The sequence below is a fragment of the Pavona decussata genome, unplaced genomic scaffold (genome assembly GCF_977016875.1).
Source record: "Pavona decussata unplaced genomic scaffold, jaPavDecu1.1 SCAFFOLD_179, whole genome shotgun sequence".
Taxonomy (NCBI): domain Eukaryota; kingdom Metazoa; phylum Cnidaria; class Anthozoa; order Scleractinia; family Agariciidae; genus Pavona; species Pavona decussata.
The window spans coordinates 167,741-186,042 of NW_028145589.1; the positions used below are offsets into that span (position 1 = coordinate 167,741).

The 18,302-nt window shown below is 40.1% G+C and overlaps 3 protein-coding genes across 4 annotated transcripts; all 3 read right to left on the minus strand.

Moving 5' to 3' along the window:
* Positions 1 to 1,042: 1,042 nt before the first annotated feature.
* Positions 1,043 to 5,876, minus strand: LOC146463268 (uncharacterized). Its single transcript, XM_085084612.1, has 3 exons — positions 5,439 to 5,876; positions 3,746 to 4,789; positions 1,043 to 2,714 (listed from the first exon to the last, which is right to left on the minus strand). The coding sequence occupies exons 2-3, from the start codon at positions 4,773 to 4,775 to the stop codon at positions 1,729 to 1,731; spliced, it is 2,016 nt and encodes a 671-aa protein (XP_084940738.1). The 5' UTR covers positions 4,776 to 4,789; positions 5,439 to 5,876; the 3' UTR covers positions 1,043 to 1,728.
* A 175-nt stretch (positions 5,877 to 6,051) lies between these two features.
* Positions 6,052 to 11,678, minus strand: LOC146463269 (uncharacterized). 2 transcript variants are annotated; one of them, XM_085084607.1, is made up of 3 exons: positions 11,512 to 11,678; positions 9,768 to 10,804; positions 6,052 to 9,423 (listed from the first exon to the last, which is right to left on the minus strand). In XM_085084607.1, exons 2-3 carry the CDS (start codon positions 10,798 to 10,800, stop codon positions 8,009 to 8,011), a joined length of 2,448 nt encoding a protein of 815 aa, XP_084940733.1. In that variant the 5' UTR covers positions 10,801 to 10,804; positions 11,512 to 11,678; the 3' UTR covers positions 6,052 to 8,008. The 2 variants fall into 2 exon arrangements, with proteins under 2 accessions (XP_084940733.1, XP_084940734.1); XM_085084608.1 differs by lacking the exon at positions 11,512 to 11,678 and adding an exon at positions 11,275 to 11,497.
* A 1,032-nt stretch (positions 11,679 to 12,710) lies between these two features.
* On the minus strand, positions 12,711 to 18,294 carry LOC146463270 (uncharacterized). The gene has a single exon (XM_085084613.1). The coding sequence runs from the start codon at positions 15,589 to 15,591 to the stop codon at positions 14,701 to 14,703; it is 891 nt and encodes a 296-aa protein (XP_084940739.1). The 5' UTR covers positions 15,592 to 18,294; the 3' UTR covers positions 12,711 to 14,700.
* Between the last annotated feature and the right edge of the window lie 8 nt (positions 18,295 to 18,302).

Here is an 18,302-nt window from a genome sequence, read left to right on the forward strand (position 1 = left end):
GATCAAGTGTAATGTGTTAAATTAAAAAAGAGTTTTCCGGTGCAAGCGGGTGCAGTTGTCTTTATTCATAGTCTTTATCACCCTAAAAGGTGTGAAATAATTGGAGGAAGTCTCCTATAAACTGGGAGAACTTTTGGAATGTTTGACCGTCTGTTTCTATTAAGGACCCTCAGACATGACTCGGTACAGGAACGAGGTTGAATACGAGTGCTACTTTTCAACTCTAGTTTGTGTGCCTTAGGTAATCACATCAGCCTTGTTTCTGGATTCTCCCTACCTGGTAGGAACGAACGTGAGCTTTGGGGAGGGGATGGCCTCCTCATTTTTCATATTCCAGATTTTTCACACTCCTTTTTTTCCATATTCCAGATTTTTCACACCCCTCATTTTCCATATTCTAGATTTTCCACTCTCCTCATTTTCCACATTCCAGATTTTTCACACTCCTTATTTTCCTTATACCAGAGTTTTCACACTCCTTTTTTCCATACTCCAGATTTTTCACACTCCTTTTTTCCATATTCCAGATTTTTCACACTCCTTTTTTTCCATATTCCAGATTTTTCACACTCTTACACTCCTTTTTTTCCATATTCCAGATTTTTCACACTCCTCATTTTCCATATTCTAGATTTTCCACTCTCCTCGTTTTCCACATTCCAGATTTTCCACACTCCTTATTTTCCTTATTCCAGATTTTCCACTCTCCATATTTTCCACAGTCCAGTTTTTTCACTCTCCTTTCCATATTCCAGATTTTCCACCCTTCATATTTTCCACATTCCGAATTTTCCGCACTCCTCATATTCTACAATCCACGTTTTTCACACTCCTATTTGTCCACACTCTTCAATTCTTCACTCCACGTTTTTCACTCATTCTTCACACTCCTCAACTCCACACTCCCACACTTCTCATTTCTCATACTCCAGGAATATACGTTTTGATTTTCCACATTCTTTATTTGTCGTTTTCCAATAAGGAAAATCATTTCGTTCCTTTTTCGTTCCTTTTTTAGGGTTTTTTTTTATCTTCGGACTGCAAGCCATGACCAGAGCTCACATTCTCACCCTCACCGGAAACTGTAATATCCCCGCTACAGTTACTGTACTGAGGGCGTTATCAGTTTTTATAAACCGATCCTCCCGCTACTGATTAACGTATTACTTAATGTATGCGAAACTCAGCGACTCCACAAAATACGTACAATATCATTAATTATATTTATGAAGCGATTTAGCAGTTTAAAGAAACCCAATAAGAAGTGCGACTAAGAAGTCTACAAAAAGACATAACTTGTTGTAAAGTCAACAAGTCCATTGATTAACAAAGAGCACCTTTATCACTGATTATCTATCTTTTGGCTTCTTTGCCTCTGTTAATCTTTAATCAGAACGGATGGGTAATATTGTAAGCACTATAAATATTATTAGTAAAGTGACACATTGTAAGTATTGTGAGCACTGTAAGTATTATTAGTATTGGTATTGTAAGTATAGTATGTGTAAAGCAGTCGTATAGAAAGTATTGTAACTTTGTAAGTATTGTAAGCAGTGTGTAGCATTGTAAATATTGTATTGTGTGTCTAAGGCTGGTAAAAATCTTAACCACGGAAGTGAACGATCACAGGTGCTAGCTGATTTTAACCTCTTAATGCAAGAGTTAAATAGAAACTCAATTTAGTATACAACAAAATGCCCATCATGTTCTCGAGGAATATTTAACAGTTCAGCTGGTAGGACAGGCTACCGCTTTCCAAAACAAGGTCTTAGCTGCCGGATTATCGACAGATGAGATACGATTTTTAATCGCACTGACGGCCGCCTCCAGAGAATTACCACCAACAGCTGCATAGACGTCTCCCTTGAAAGTCAACGTAGCATTGGAGCTTGGAAAATCTGAGGGAAACTTGACTTGCCACTGATTTCCATGTCGCTCCAAACTTAAGGTGATATCTTGAGTGTCTGTATTGCGACTCATTTCCACATCATCATCAGCGATTTGCTTTAATTCGTCGAAGACATATCGTAAATCATCTTCACCCTCATCAGTGGCATACCACTGGCCTATTATGTGGTTGATTATCGCACCTGTAGCAGTTTCAATAGTGTTACCACCAACGGTTCTGAGTTCCTCTCCATTTTTCACTAACGTTGCAGGAGATCGTGGAAAATTGAAAGGGAATTTCACTTGCCACGCTTGTCCTTGACGTTCAAACTTCAGGGTGACATCTTGCGTGTCTGTTTTTCGGCGCATTTTCACTTCTCCATCAGCGATCCTTTTTAACTCATCGAAAACATGTTTTAGATCTGCCTCTCCTTCGTCATCAGCGTACCACTGGACGTCGTTTTGCTGATGCAGTGACGACATCAGGACAGCTATCATTCTTCTCACGGCAATTTGCACAGTATCACCGCCACTCTCGCCTCGCTCTTCCCCATTGCTGCTCAAACGTGCTTTAGATCTTGGAAAGTTCGGAGGGAATTTCACGACCCATTCTCGTCCACGATGCATGAAGTTCATCGAAATATCTTGAGTGACTTGGTTTCGACTCATGTTAACCTCACCATCAGCGATTTGAGCCAACTCATCAAAAACGTATTTAAGTGCTGCCTCTCCTTCACCACCAACGTACCACTGAACATTTCGCGTACGAACTGGATTCCCAAGCAGGTGGCTTCTTTCCGGGAATTGTTGGTTTGGATGAGTACCGTCTGAACAAAAGGAAGTATCAACCAAACAATTAAAATGATATAATCTTTGAGGTATTAAACAGGCCGTTTTATATGACAAAGAGGAAGTAAACTCTCTTGCCAAAAGATTTCGGCTATTGTACAACTACTTTACTCGACTGGGTACTCCGATATATATATTGAAGTGTCTACGTGGTATTCCAAGTCCGTGTAACAAGTCATATTTCCTTAAAAATGCTTTCCACCGAAACTGCGAGTTCAGCACTTATGGCGGTTGCGATTCACAGCAATAGGACACTTGCACATAGTGAGATCATTGTCAGGGAACTAAAGTTTATTTTGGTAAAATTATCAAATCAATGTATAAGTTAAAAATGAATATCAATAAAATACACTGAATAACCGACCGACCTACTGATCGAACGCCCTTAGCCAGCCCCTCTTTCTCAAGCATTGTTTGCAGGTGAAATTGGAAGACTGGGTCCTAATATCAGAAGAAAAAAACAGTTCCATGTGCTTGAACGCGCTCGTTTAAATTGTTGTGTTTAGTTTTGCTTATTTAGTTCTTTCATTTTGTACATTGTTTAGACAACACACCGCTCTACAACAAGCATAACTGACTGGATGATTGATTGATTGATTGATTGATTGATTGATTGATTGATTGATTGATTGGTTGACTGACTGGCTGACTGACTGACTGACTGACTGACTGACTGACTGACTGACTAAGACTGACTGGCTGGCTGACTGGCTGACTGGCTGACTGACTGACTGACTGACTGACTGACTTCGAGTGACTGGCTGGCTGGCTGGCTGGCTGGCTGACTGATTGATTGATTGACTGATTGATTGACTGACTGAAGGACTGTCATATCCATGGATGGATGGATGGATTGATGGATGGATGGACGGATTGATTGATAGAATGAACCTAAGCAGTTTAAAATGGCGAAGGACGGGAGTTTCAGAGGGTCCACACTCGTTCGTTTCAGTCACGTCTTAGGAATATCAACAGTGTAGTTGTGAACATAAGGGAATAAGAAACTTACCTATGGTATGACCGCTGGTAGGGTGACGAGGGTGCAAAAGAACCAGGACTTGTGAGGCGTTTGATCTGTCAGAAGGATCATATTTTGTACAAGCCTGAAAAGCCTCTTGCACATGGGACCAAACTGTAGTATGTTTGAGTTGGTACATTGGGTCAGAAGAAGGACGCCTTTGCTGTCGATGTAAGATCATCAGATCTTGAACATTTTCAGCTTCTCTGTCGTATGGGTAGGTGACACTTGGGTTCACCAGACAGTAAAAGACAAGCCCCAGCGCCCAAATGTCGACTTTTTTCAAATCTTCGAGAGAAAGTTTCTGCCTCTGAAGGAGTCCCTCCGGCAATAAGATTTCAGGTGCCATAAAAGGAATTGTACCTCTCCATCCTTGGCTAGTCTCAGGATCGTTTACTCTATCTGTCTGAAGCATTTGTGAACGACTCTCACCAAAATCAGCTAGTTTGCAGATGACCGGTCTCGCAGCCTTTTGCCTCCGTAATTCCCGGCTATCATCTAAGTAACAGTAATGCTGATTGGAAATTAAAACGTTCGAAGGCTTTAGGTCACGGTGGGCGATTTCCAGGTCATGTAAGTGTGCAAGCCCCTTAGTAACATCGCTTGCAATTACTGGAATCACTCGATCAAATTGGTCGTCCAATGCAAGCAGTTTGGCGATTTCTGAAAGGAATCTATCTACGGTGTTAACCTCAATTTTTCTGTCCAGGAATGGCTTGAAATCAAAAACCATGTATTCTAGGATGATGACTAGTGGACCATCGCAGATGCCATACATCCGGACGATGTTTTCATGACGAACAGCAGTTAGCAGCTTGGCCTCCTTCAGGAAAAGTTTCTTGGCTTTATCGTCAAATGGTTGGTTTATTCGTTTTATCACAACTGGGTTTGTTACATTAGGATTGGGGTAGTGCGCTAGGTGAACCTCTCCAAATCCACCACGTCCAATAAGCCTCTCAATTCTGAGCTTCCTGTAATCTACAATTTCAACCCCATCAACAATTCTGCGTGACTCAGCCATGGTTTTAAGTTTATCTGCGTAAGTAAATAGAAATATTTAGTTCATCCAACACAGTGGCAAATTGCAATTACTTTTTTTCTACAAGTAAAAAGGACACATGGAGCATTCTCCACAAAAGCGATTTCCTTTAATTCAAAATCGGAAACAAACATTTTACGCTAAAGGAACTTTGCAAAATGTAAGACCATAGTGCAAACGTCTTCTAAACAATACGAGAAATTTTAATGCCAACTGCAGCTGTCATAAAACTAAAGTTATAATTACGGGTATTTCTTCAAACACCCTCTCCTCCGTGGACTAGCTTGTCACACAGACTGCAAAGCCCTGTGTTTCCAAACAAAAACTGCCAGACTAAGCGCAAAATACAATTCTATAATCTATAATATATTTCGATTTACCTAATTTGTAAGGAGAAACGTATCGACACAGTTCACAATTCGGTGCTCCGATTTCTAACATATGTGACTCGGACCAAACTAACAAATCTACGATCTCATCTAAAGCCATTTTGTATATTTAGTTGTTTGCCTGTTCCATGTTTCATTAATTCCTTTGGCGAGCAAGAGAGCCAAATCTTTTTTGATTACTGCAACACTAGGACATTGAACTTGGAGCAGACAATTCAAATGCATGTTACACAAATCATTTTCATTTTCCACTTACATGAAATCGGTCGTTGTTGGGAAGTCAAGACTGCTTCTTTTCTTTTCCTAGATCAGTTTAAAAGAATCATGCAACATATCAACCACGCATCCAGCTTCTACTTTCAATTCAATCCATTATTTGGTACTCTTTATGTTTAATTTGAAACCCAGTTTCCGCGAAAAATTGAAATTAATTCTGTCAGGGAACCCAAGGCACTACTGTCTTGCAGCCCTCTTGCTCAAACGTCTGGTATAAAGGCCTCCTTCTGTATTTCCTTCGGTAGTTCGCAGGTAACTAGCCAGGCCTGAACGGAAACATGAACATTAACCTGAACTTTGTCTGAATTTTGATCGGTAGCGAACAACAGAAATGTGATTCTGTTGTGTTTTCCCGGAAAAAGAGACTGTTGGATGGACCTAAACTAATTTGTCGTGACAAAACTGTGCTGCTTTGTCTCCAATCGACGTGTCGTAACAGATGACACCGATGAAGCTTCCTAGAAAACGCCAAAGCTTCCCCTACCCCACCCCCTACTCGGCTATCACGAACTTATAAATACAAACGTTCTGTGTTTCTTGGAAAACTTTAATTGATTTAGTAAACTGGATTATACAAGTTTTTCTGAGGTGAACGTTTTTATTGAGTTTCCAAGCTGTTCCCGCATGATAGTGCTTACAAAAAATTAAAAGAGAGATTTCATGCGTTGCAAATCTCCATCCTTGTCTCCGGCTTATATTAAAATTATTGTAATCTATACTTCGTAGGAACAAAACAAAAGATTTGACGACTGACAATCTGTTCCGACATTTCTTGGAACTCCAAAGCAAAGTTACCTAAGTCGAGGTAAGCAAAATCAGAAAAACATTTCCTAGAATTTTTAATTATAACCTGATCCCACGTTAATTCGTCCTGATAAGCCCAGACTATAATATTACTTTTTCTAGAAAAATTTGTTGGTACAAACAAAGTCATGACCCACAACCTTGTGAGTCTGTTATGATATTTGGGTTAAAAACTGTATATGCACAATATTGAACGCGTATTAAAAACTAGTCTTAGCATAAATTAGTTAGTTCGCACCGTTTTGTATGTCCTTCAAATTTAGCATTGTAATGTTTATATATAGATGTCCATGGGTTCAATACAAATACTTAGATAATATCTTGTCCATTCATACTACTGCAGTTTTTATCTGATTGCATCTTTGTTGTTTCATGTGCCTATGCTCACACAGGTATATACCATATTAATATTTAACAACTATTCCACGAGCGCACGTTGGATATGAGATGATAGATAGCCAACGAAGCGCATAGCGTCGAGTTGTCTATAATCAAGAAATCACGAAATCTTGCTAGATCTTGCTGATTCTGCGGCTTTGCAAGAACAACCAGAAGACAATAATTATTTTATGGTCGCCATTTCTCTGCCACGGTATAATAGCTCATATACCATGGCAACTAAGCCAATCAAATCCTTGGAGCTGAATATTATACAATGATGCAGTTTTTAATAAATAGATATAAACCGTATGTATCCTTGAATAACCACACCCCGGCTTATGGCCGAAATTTCAAATACGTGTCCTTCCCCCACTCCAATCTCTCTTCTGCTTTTTTTTCCTTTTTTGTTGGCCGTAATAAGACCAAAAAAAAAAAGACTGCGTGTAGGGTTTGCCGTATTTGTGAATTATCATTTTATTCAATCATTGGTATAATTCAGAATAAAAGTTGAGTGCGCAACTGATTCGCCTTTTGGTATACGAAGTGTGATGCTGTTAGAACTACCGATACTTAGTATAATGAATTCACACAACTTCTGTTGATGTTTTTTGTGCAATTGTTATGAATATTACAAAATAAATAAATAAATGACCATCTGACCACGATTTGGGAAAATTAAATAAGCCCCCCTCCTCGACTCCCTACCTTCGACTTACCCTTAATTTGGAACAAGCACAGGGACGCATATTCGACAATTTACACTGAGTATTCCATACATCCAACTTAATAACCAAATTGTAACTTACGAGCGCCGCCAGCAACTCAGTCAAATTGAATGCGTTCTTTTCACAGAGTTTGGAAGTATGAGGTAACTGAAATGCAATCCCGTTTTGATGATCATCATCTAGTAAAAGTTACTTGGGCAAAACAGTAACTTTTCTACGAAGTACGACTACGAATAAGTATTCTTCAGTTTAGTGATGTCACACTACTCCGAGAAATGGAAATAAATAAAAAAAAATACAATTTAAGGTTGTTTGTAATCGTCACTAAAACTTGGCCTGTTATTTTAAAAGCAATTTGACAGTTACAAGTAAATTTCACAAGCCAGAGTATGTACAATAGGAATCTGGCTTAATTATCACCAGCGTCCCTATAAAATTCTTAAATAAGTGCCCATAATGGCCTCGCATTCAAATGTCCCAATGATTAACCCTTTTCAACGCAAGGTGCAAAGGTTTTAAACAGGAAAAGTTACGCAAAACGATATTCACAAATAAACAGTATTAGATCAGAAAAGACTAGATTTCACTTCATGTCTCTAGGCCAGCAGTAGGAAGCACTCGTAATGCAAGGTTCTTGAGATCAGTGGGTAACACACGATACTGATTTCCAATGCACAGTCGTAGCTCCTGGCTGATCAGCAGATGAGATGCGATATTTGATGGTTCTGACAGCAGTTTCAAAAGTATCACCACCAACCACTGCATAGACGTCTCCGTTGAAAATTAATCTTGCATCGGAATTTGGGAAATTTGAGGGAAATTTGACTTGCCATTGTTGTGCATGACGCTTAAATCGTAATGTTATATCTTGTGTATCTATTTTACGACTCATTTGTACACCATCGTCAGCTAATTGCCTCAATTCGTCGAAAACGTACTTGAGAGCTACTTCCCCTTGTTCACCAGCGTACCACTGAATGGTGGCCCTTCGCGTCGGCTCCTCGGACATAACAGCTCCATCTCCATTACCGAAGCATTGGCCTGTTATGCGATTAGTTATTGCTATGGTAGCGGATTGCACAGTGTTCCCACCAACTTTACCACAATCCTCCCCGTCACTGATCAAGCTTGCAGAACTGACTGGAAAATTGGAAGGGAATTGGATTTTCCACGCTTGTCCTTGACGATTAAAGCTGAGAGTAACATCTTGCATGTATTTATCTCTACTCATTTTGACCTCTCCGTCAGCAATTTTCGTCATTTCTTCAAACACGTACTTGAGATGCGCTTCTCCTTCGCCACCAGAGTACCACTGAACCATGCCTGTGCGAGCGGGCAGTACAAACATTTCTGCGGATGGGTGCTTCAATGACGTAATGCGATTTACTATTGCTCCAACGGCAGTTTTCACATTTTCTCCTCCAATTTTTCCTTCTTCATCACCATCTCTGATCAAATTTGCTTTAGACGTTGGAAAGTTTGAAGGAAATTTGATTTGCCAAATCTGTCCTAGGTACTCAAAGTTCAATGCGATATCCTGTGTGTCTGTGTTTCGACGCATTTTTACCTCTCCATTAACGAGTCTCGTCAATTCATTGAACACATACTTTAGGTCTGCTTCACCATCATCACCCGCATACCACTGGAGAGCAGACTCAACAGCCGGATTGTCACGTTGGTGATGTGATAGATGAACTGGCTCTGGTGAGTTCAGGAGACGTAACATTCTCCTAACGGCAATTGCTACAGTACCTCCGCCAATCTTCCCACGCTCTTCCCCATCGCTGCTCAAACTTGCTCTAGACCTTGGAAAGTTCAAAGGGAACTTTACATTCCATTCTTTTCCATGATGGATGAAGCTGATCGAAATATCTTGAGTGTCCGTGCTGCGACTCATGTTTACGTTACCGTCAGCGATTTGGGTCAACTCATCGAAAACGTACTTAAGCGCTGCTTCACCCTCTTCACCAACGTACCACTGGACGGCTGGTGGACGATCTGGGTTTCCTTGTAGGTGGCTTATTTCGGGGGATCTCCTTTTTACACAACCAATACCTGTGTGAATAAAAGACAACACTCTTACATTGACTGCAAATTCTGTAATGTAATAAGGGAAAAAGTCCCATTTGGAAGTAAGTCTTCTTTTGGCCCTCAGCTTGGGCTGATTTTACGCGATGTTTACAAATCTGTATGATAACTGTACTTTGAAGGCAAGCTCTTTACGTGGTTTCTTTGAAATCCGATGATCTTAAGTATTACGTTTACAATTCTCAAAACGACTTGTTATCACTCTTGAAAGCTCTCATGAATAGATCCAAATGTTTTATTATCCAGAAACAAAATAATACTATTCCAACAAGAGAAGGCAGTTGATTTAAATATAATAAAAGAAGACTTACCTTCGGCTTGTCTGCCAGTGGAGCGATGACCATGCAATATGTCGAGGACTTGGGATGCATAAGGTCTTTGAGATGGATTGTGTTTTGTGCAAGATTGGAAAGCCTCTTGTACTCGGAACCAAACGGTGGTATGTTTGGTTTGGTACCCTGGATCAAAAGAGGGACGTTTTCGCTGTCGATGCATCAACATTATCTGGGGAATGTCAACCCCTTCTCGCTCGAAAGGATAAGAAACACCTGGATTCATGAGACAGTAAAAGACCTGTCCGAGCGCCCAAATATCAACTCTTTTTAAGTCTTCCAGGGACAGTTTCGTGTTCACATATGCAATTCCTTCAGGCAATAAGATCTCAGGCGCCATAAAAGGTGTTGTCCCTCTACCCACGAGATTGGTACCAGGGTCATTGCATCCGTTGGTCTGGAGCAGCTTCGAACGACTTTCACCAAAATCGGCTAGTTTGCAGACCACCGGTTTCATTGCCTTTTGCCTCTGTATTTCCTGGCTATCCTCTAGGTCACAATAGTGTTGATTGGAGATCAGTACGTTCATAGGCTTGAGATCACGGTGGGCGATTTCCAAATTGTGCAGGTATGAAAGTCCCTTCGTAATGTCACTTGCTATTGCTGGAATCAGGTGATCAAATCGTTCGTTCGATTTAGGCAGTTTGGAGACTTCCAAAAGGAATTTGTCCACGGTGTTGATCATAAGTCTTTTGTTCAAAAATGGCTTGAAATCAAAAAACACATATTCCATGATGATAACAAGCGGACCTTGACAGATGCCGTACATTCGGACAATATTTTCATGATGAAGACCACTCAACAACTTGGCTTCCTTCATGAAAAGGTTCCTTGCCAACTCGTCCACTGGTTCATATATCTGCTTCATTACAACTGGACTGGGGGTCCTGTGGTCATGATACTGCGCTACAAAAACCACCCCAAAAGTCCCCCGTCCAAGAAGCTTCTGGATTTTCAGCTCGCGGTAAGCAACCACGTTAATCCCATCAACCATCTTTGGTGATTCAACCATGATTCTGTGTAAAAAATATAAAAACAGCTTGGTGTTATCTTTCACAGTGCTAAGCAAGTTGGTCTCGTTTGCGAACAAGGTGCACGAAAATGTGTTTACCATCCAAACTAGTTTCAGTTTAATAACGTCTTGTAACCGTAAAAGAATCCCACTAACAATCCCTAGTGAAGCCCCCGATCCTACGCCACCATATATATGCGATTAAACATAACTGTTAGCCTGTTGATCGGCCTTCCCAAGAAGCAGTATAGAGAATTATGGAAGTCATATAGCTTTCAAAGCCGGCCTTTTAAACCTGTCACGCAAGTTTGACAAATTAGAAGAAGTGCGTATCTAGCAAGTGGCGATCCTGAAGTTATTTTATTTTTTTCTTCGGCATCGGCACGTTATCTTTTATTTTAAGCTTTTTAGTTGTACGCTACGACATATCTTACACTTATCTGTTATAAAGTTTACAGAAATATAATAACTTACATCCAAGACCGAACCCCTGACGAGGATGCTGAGCTCAACGAGATTGCCTCTGTTCAATTCTCAACTCAGTTGACAACCATTACCATATCTTTTATGCATTCATGTTCCACTTTCAGTTCAGTCCGTAAGCTATGTTTACAAGCTTTTCAAATATGATTTAACTTAATTCGTTTCCGAGAAAAATAAAATTTCTAAACTCACTGGGATTTGATATAGACTCTGATCTTTATCACTCACCGCTGTTTTGCAAGTCAGTTAACGGGAAAGTTTGCCAACGCGCACGGTAGCCCTCTCTCAAACAAAGCCTGAGAAGACCGATTTAAGTTCAAATGACGCTGAGTGGTTTGCCTTTGCAACAGCGAAGTACAAAGCACTGAGCTGTGTGACTCAACTGTTTCCAGGAAACAACGGAACTCGAATGAACCTAAACTAATTTGACGTGACTGAAACTGGACTCCATTGGCTGTCAGTTGATCTAAGAATAATTCAAACAAAGAGTAGATTTTTTTAAATTATTTAAAGCTGGGCGGAGCAAGTCAAGATGATCGTGTGTTCCCATTTTTCGTGGAACTCGAAAGCGATATTATGCAAATCAACATGAGCAAAGGTAACAAAAACATTTCCTTGAAAATCCTGAATCGTTCATCCCAGCCTCAACATTCTATGGTTAATGTTTTGCTTTATTGCCAAATTCTGTTGCGAGTTTAATTTGTCTGTTTCGCCAACAGCGATTTGTTAAGACGCCAGTACGGGATAGACGTTCGAACGCAAATTAGTCCCATTGGTCTACGAACACTGAATCTTCGTCAAAGGATTATCATCGAATTTATCTTCTCGTGAATCTTAAAAAGATGGAGCACATGGGAAGCAAAGAGACGATGTTCTTTGATCCTACCACAGGGAAACTGCACACATCCAAGCCAAGTGCTGCCAACCCTGACCAGGTTGTCGCGATCAAAATGAACGACCCAGAATCTGGGGGATTTTTTGGAACGAATCAGCTGAAGGAACAGGAAATGTGCGTCCACACTGGAATTCCTTGCAATGCAATATTCGTTGGAGATACTGCTCTGAACTAAACAGACAATTTTTGCCGTTGAATCGGTTGAAATGCCGATAATCTCAATTTAATATTATGCTACTACGTCTATGTAGTCTGGATTTCGTCCAGAGAGACTGTATTTTACTGGATTTTGTAACGATTGAACACGCCGTTCTTTTGTTTGTACATTATTCTGTAAAAATTTGATTTTATCAGTACTCTAGCTAGTTTTGTGTCAGTACTCTTGAAAAAAATAGTTCATATAGGCTGAGAAATCAGTAGGCAATGAAGCCAACCAAATCTAGGTATATAATCTAAGACATAAGTTGAAACGGAAACCAACCAACTGCCACGTCTGTTTGGGTTTTGTATTTTTTCTCTTTTTTTCTTCTAGTTTCTTTTCTTTTACTGTGCTCAATCGAGAGAGTTAGAGCTGGAGCAGTATACATGTAAAATATACTTACGAGAACCACCTATTTCTTGTTTGCTTTAATTTCTTTATCTCTTGTTAATTTAACTTCGAAGCGAAGGTAAATTGAAGATCGAAGCTTATGCATTGCGAATATAAAGTAAAAGTTACCTTTTTAATCAGCATAATTAGTCAAGTTTAAGGAGAGGGCGTTTTTTCTCTGTGCGTGTAAACATTTAGCAAAGCGATGAGTGGACAATCAATCCAATGTGATCAACAGTTCTGACTAGTGCAGTGTTCCGTTCTTTCTCAGACGCGAGACAACTCAAAGTGTAGGAGCTAGGGGCTGGAGGGGCTTGCCGAATCTCTAAATCAGCTTCTGGTCACTCGTTTAAAATCGGGAAACCGTGATTCCTTGACGAAAAATAGGAATGAAGGAATTTTTGGAAACGTTTTTTTTGAAAACCAAAACGCTTTCTCTTTAGTTACCGAAAATGAATGGTCATTTCCTCGTTTCAGATGGTCTTGGAATTATTGTCCGCCATTTTGGAGAAAATAAGAAGCGTTTTCAAGAAAGTTACTTTAGGTTTCAAAGTTATACAGATTTGTCCATGGCATTATAAGTGCGTCTATGTATCTTTTATGGTGTCTCTTTCTCAGAAGTTCTGTCTTGAAATGTAAAAAAAATACAGAGTCAAGGGAAAAAGGTCTTTCTCTGTCTGTTTCTGTTAAATCAATTCACGATGACATCCATAACATAGAGAAAACTGCTGTCATCAGTTCATAGACCACCCGGTCTTAAAAATTTTATGTTTGCTAACAAAGCCTTATGCTCATTCAAGTCGGAGCCGGAACGGATTTGTGGACAGGTGGTATTCCACGTTTTACAGAAGAGATTCACAGTGAAGGAAGTATGACATGCCTTGTAAGGGCAGCCATGAGAATAACCCAATGTTGTATTGCTGAAAGGCAGGACCTCTGGGATGCATGGCTCAGTACAGTCCTCTTAGAGTAAATTACATTTTAACAATAAAAGGTAGACTGAATTTAGAAAGTTTACATTGTCGGGACAGTTTAAAACAACCAGACGTTATAGACAAAATAATTAAGTAGTACTGTGGCATCAAGAGTGGATCGAGAAAAGTTTGTTTAGAGCCCGGCTAAATGTTACAAACACAGTAGACTCTCGGCGAGGAAAATACCAGGCATTTTCAGGATTATATATCAGTTACTAAGAGCTTTAATTGAAATTAATTTCATTACATTTTGTTGGAAGCAAAATTGAAGTTATTTCCAAGAAATCATGAAAGCCCTGTCGACAGTGTGATATAAATACTGAGGTGAGTTTCTGTCCAATTATTTAATCTTACTGATTCATCTGACTTGGAGACAAAGAATTTTAAACGGTAATCTTCCCCTCAAATTTAAAAACACCCATCAAATTTCCTGGTAAATGAGAGGGAAAGAAAGAAACGATATTTTCTCTGCTAAGAGTGAATTTATTTTTAAAATAATTTGAAGAAAAAGCGTACAAGTTCATACGCATGCAAGTTATGCCCTGTCCCTGGATCCGCTATTGTAGAATACTTGTTTGGGAGGATGAAATCCTGGACATGTGTACACTAGTTTAAATGAACCTTTTTTTTATTTTCAATGGTTCTATTGTTGGAAGCAACTGAAAATGGCTGAGCTAAGTCTTACTTTATTCTATACACGCTATGCAAAATTGCTTTTGCAGACATCGATTACATATTATCAAGAGAGGATGAGGTGATATTATCTAATCACTATACACAGATCGTTGTTGCGTTATCAGTTGTGTGTACCGTATACCCCGAAAATCATGTTAATAATACTACTAACTCATTCATTTTACAATGTTAACAAATGTGCAATGGTATCTTGACTGGGACTGAAAGCCACTGTTAAAGGTTCACTGTATTTGTGTCTGTTTTATACTTAACAGATGCTTGTCTTAGGACTTCTTTATTTGGCAAATTATATTTTTCACTGCTTCCTCTAGGTGGGCACTGCCATCCACGCGTTGCTCTGCTTGTCCATGGCCTCCAAAGCTTGATCCGTAGCTTGTTTGATAGCGTGAATCATGACTGGCCACTGGTTGGCTCTTGTTAACCAACGTTGCTCCATCACGGGGAAAGTTTGAAGGAAACTTCACTTCCCACTTCTTAAACTGGTGCTTGTCAGTGAATGCCATGGACATATCATGAGTGTCGGTGTCTCGAGACATCTCTACCTGGCCAAATCGAGCATTTTCCTGAAACTTCTGGAAAACATACGTTACTTTGTCGTTTCCTCTGTCACTTGAGTACCACTGACTGGATTTTATCTCAATTTCCTGGGACTGTGATCGAGCGTGGCCCGGACTTCGCTGTCCTTGGCCAGCCACAGCAGATTGATGATGCGGTGGCTGGTCATAGCGCACTGCTTGTGGGTTCCTGAGCACACGGTTGAATGGGTTTTCTCCTGAAAGATGTTCCACTTTTCCCTGTCCACAGAGACGGAACTGCTGTTGTTGGTTCTTTTCGTAGAGGTTGGGCCATATTTTATCCTCAGCGACATCGACTACAATGAATCGCGTCCCTCGGCCTCTGCACTTCGATAGGAGGACCTCTCGCGGGCCACCACCAACCGGTCGCCACTCGCCGATATGGCACAACTTATAGCTCTCGGACAAGTGATCGATCATCCCATGTTGTTTTGGGAGACTGTAGCTAAAAGCAACATGGATGACTGGGTTTCCAGTGCTTGTCCACTGACCATATAAGCTCCCTCCAACACTGCTATATTTGAAGTCTGAGGTAAGTCGGCGGAAATCTTCCTCGAAAATGTAAGCGGTAAAGGCCATCTTGTAAAACGATGCTGTTTAACTGTGCGTGCGAAAGCTGAATTGAATCTCTCTTTACCCAGTGAATACTCCGAGTAATAAACTCTTAATGTTTATATTCCTAGGAAACAGCTCCACTCGAAGCAAGGCTTTCAGCAGTGAAATTGAAATGTTGGTATTGTTTACTGTTTTCCGAGAATCGATTGGCTAGAAATGGGCGGCCCAAATTGACAGTCTGTTCCTATCTTTCCTGGAAGAGTGACGTGACAAGTAGCTGTTTATAATCACATGCAAAGCAATGAAGCGAAAACGAAAAACATTTCCGGGAATTTTCCCCAATTTGAATTTCACTTTCGATCATTAAAACACGCTGTCGGTGCAATTGAAATTACCAGCTGCTTAATCTTTCTAGAAAAACTGTTTGATCGTAGTTGTTTTCATTGTCTTCACGATTTTGTACTGAGACCAGCGCAACACTACACACTCTAAACCATGCGTGACGAAAAATATCGCTTATTTTTATCACAAGAAAGGGACAATTTTAAAATGGCAATTTGCTAGGCGATTCTTAAGAAGACAGAATAAAAAAACCAAGATGTTCGCTTTAAAAAGAAATATCTGGTAAACGAATGAACGCCGGTTCTAAAATAAAAGAGTCGTGGTTTAAGATAGACGAATTTATGAATAAATTAAGAGGAAATGAAAAATTAGCATATGGTCAGCAACGAACCCCAATTTTGGAGTGCTCAGTTCATTCGCCAGAATTGACCGACCCGAACGGCCAGTTTGTATCAAATGCGTCATTTGGAAGAGATGGTACTACAAAATCTTCAAAATAATCTCTACGAAAATGGTATGAGCTATTTTGAAGAAATTCGAAGGCCTTCGGCTCGATTACCGAGGGAGCGGCGGAAATCGAGCCTAGAAGGACTGGGATACCTTCAAATTGGTACATTCCGTTTACAAACTGGTTCGTTTGGTCGGAAATTTCTAACAAATGGAAAGCGCCTTTAGAAAATGATAAGATCTTAGCTGCAGTAATCTTATACCAAATGATTTGAATGTTGGCCTTATGAATTTGCTTTAGACTTCCGGTCATACATTTCTTGTTTTTGTACCGCAATAGCGTGACAAACTGGGCGAAAATATCACGAGACAGCCAGAGAATTAGAAATATTTGTACGTGTACTATGACCACAAGCGATGGAAGACATTTTATTGTTGTCACCCGTGCAAGCGAAGTGAAAAAGATTTTCAGCTGGGTACTCAAGCAACCAAATGAAGAGACCGGGGCAGATTTGTTTGGATCGTGACACGAAAGACGTAATGGCTTGGAAACCAACTTGAACATTCATCACGCTATCGGAGCCGGGAAGTTGTGCCTCAGGACGTCATTCTCGTTTCGCCAGGACGTTCAATATTCAGGCAGAATTTCGACTTATCTTAGTCAGCATCATGGTATGGAACATGTTGCTGTTTGGCATTCACACCATACGGGATTGGATCAACCGAGTGCACCAGATGAAAACCCCATCTGGAACACAATACCCTCTCACGCAATCAACCGTTTTGCCCTGGTTATTGCAGTTATTGTTGACAAAAGGAACGTAGCTTTAAAGTGTTTCTTGTTTGAGATTAACGAGGAAACAAATGAACGTTTGCCTGTTCTCCTGGGAAAGTTTCGCGTTTTATCCGAACCTTTCTCCCGTTGTGATGTTAGTGAAGCTGAATTGAAAGAGGGCCCGGAATTTTTACCAACTACAGAAGAACTCGAATCCTTTCATATCATTGAAACAGAGGAAAGTGTCATGGGTTATAGAAAGAAAGATGTTTAAGAGTTATAAAAGGTAACAGTTAAAACTTTGTTTCGTATATGAAAATCTGGAACTGTGGATCTCAAGGCAATGCCGTAAAATGGAATTTGTATAAAAAAACAATCTGGCCCCGTCGCATACACCTAAACATTAAATTGAGAAACGTTAAATCATGATTAATCCGTTGCGCTCTCCGGTATTTCCTCGAATGAGGGACCATTCATTTTTTAAGAGATAAGGTACAGTGTAAGCTGGTGGGATGTAAGGAGGGAAGACAGAACGAAGAACCAAAAATAAAGGAACCAGGCAGTAAACAATTTCTGTAGTGACAAAAGAAACTATACGAATCTTAGCTGACGTGTAGACCATTATTCTTGTTATTGTTGTTTTTGAAAGTTGTGGTTATGCAAAAACAAAAAATTGGTTGGAATTTTGACGGGGTAGTGGGCAAGTAGAGGAGTTGGAATGAATAATATTCCGTTCTGCTCTCTAACGCTATAAGGTATGAACAATCCTTGATTAACAGGTGGGGAAACTTAAGTAACTTTTAGGGGCTATTGTTTTATAAAAACTAACTCCAAAAGGTAACTTAAAATGGGGTTGGAGTGGGGAGATTATTTTCAAGTATGATTACTAATTATCTCCGGATCCCGTGCCTCGGAGGAATAATCCTTGACCACACACAAGGATTGGAACGTTTTCCCATAATGCTGTAAATACTGAGCTAGTTTGCTTTAAAAACCGTACCACTAATCAGTAAAAACAGGGGTGGTGGGAAGAGGAGGTGGAGGTAGACTGAGGTATATTAGTGACGGGAGGTGCCAATAATTAAGGACAAATTTTTGGATTAAAAATGTTCTTTTTAAAAATACAAGAAGACGTCACTGCTAAACTTGCTCCACCAAACAGTGTCCACCC

Bases quoted from the DNA above. Each gene is read 5' to 3' on its own strand.
- LOC146463270 (XM_085084613.1), bottom strand. From the start codon at position 15,591: ATGGCCTTTACCGCTTACATTTTCGAGGAAGATTTCCGCCGACTTACC.
- LOC146463268 (XM_085084612.1), bottom strand. From the start codon at position 4,775: ATGGCTGAGTCACGCAGAATTGTTGATGGGGTTGAAATTGTAGATTAC. The intron at 2,715-3,745 runs GTAAGTTTCTTA...CCTTTTGTTCAG, and splicing joins TACCAGCGGTCATACCATAG to ACGGTACTCATCCAAACCAA.
- LOC146463269 (XM_085084607.1), bottom strand. From the start codon at position 10,800: ATGGTTGAATCACCAAAGATGGTTGATGGGATTAACGTGGTTGCTTAC. The intron at 9,424-9,767 runs GTAAGTCTTCTT...TTATTCACACAG, and splicing joins CACTGGCAGACAAGCCGAAG to GTATTGGTTGTGTAAAAAGG.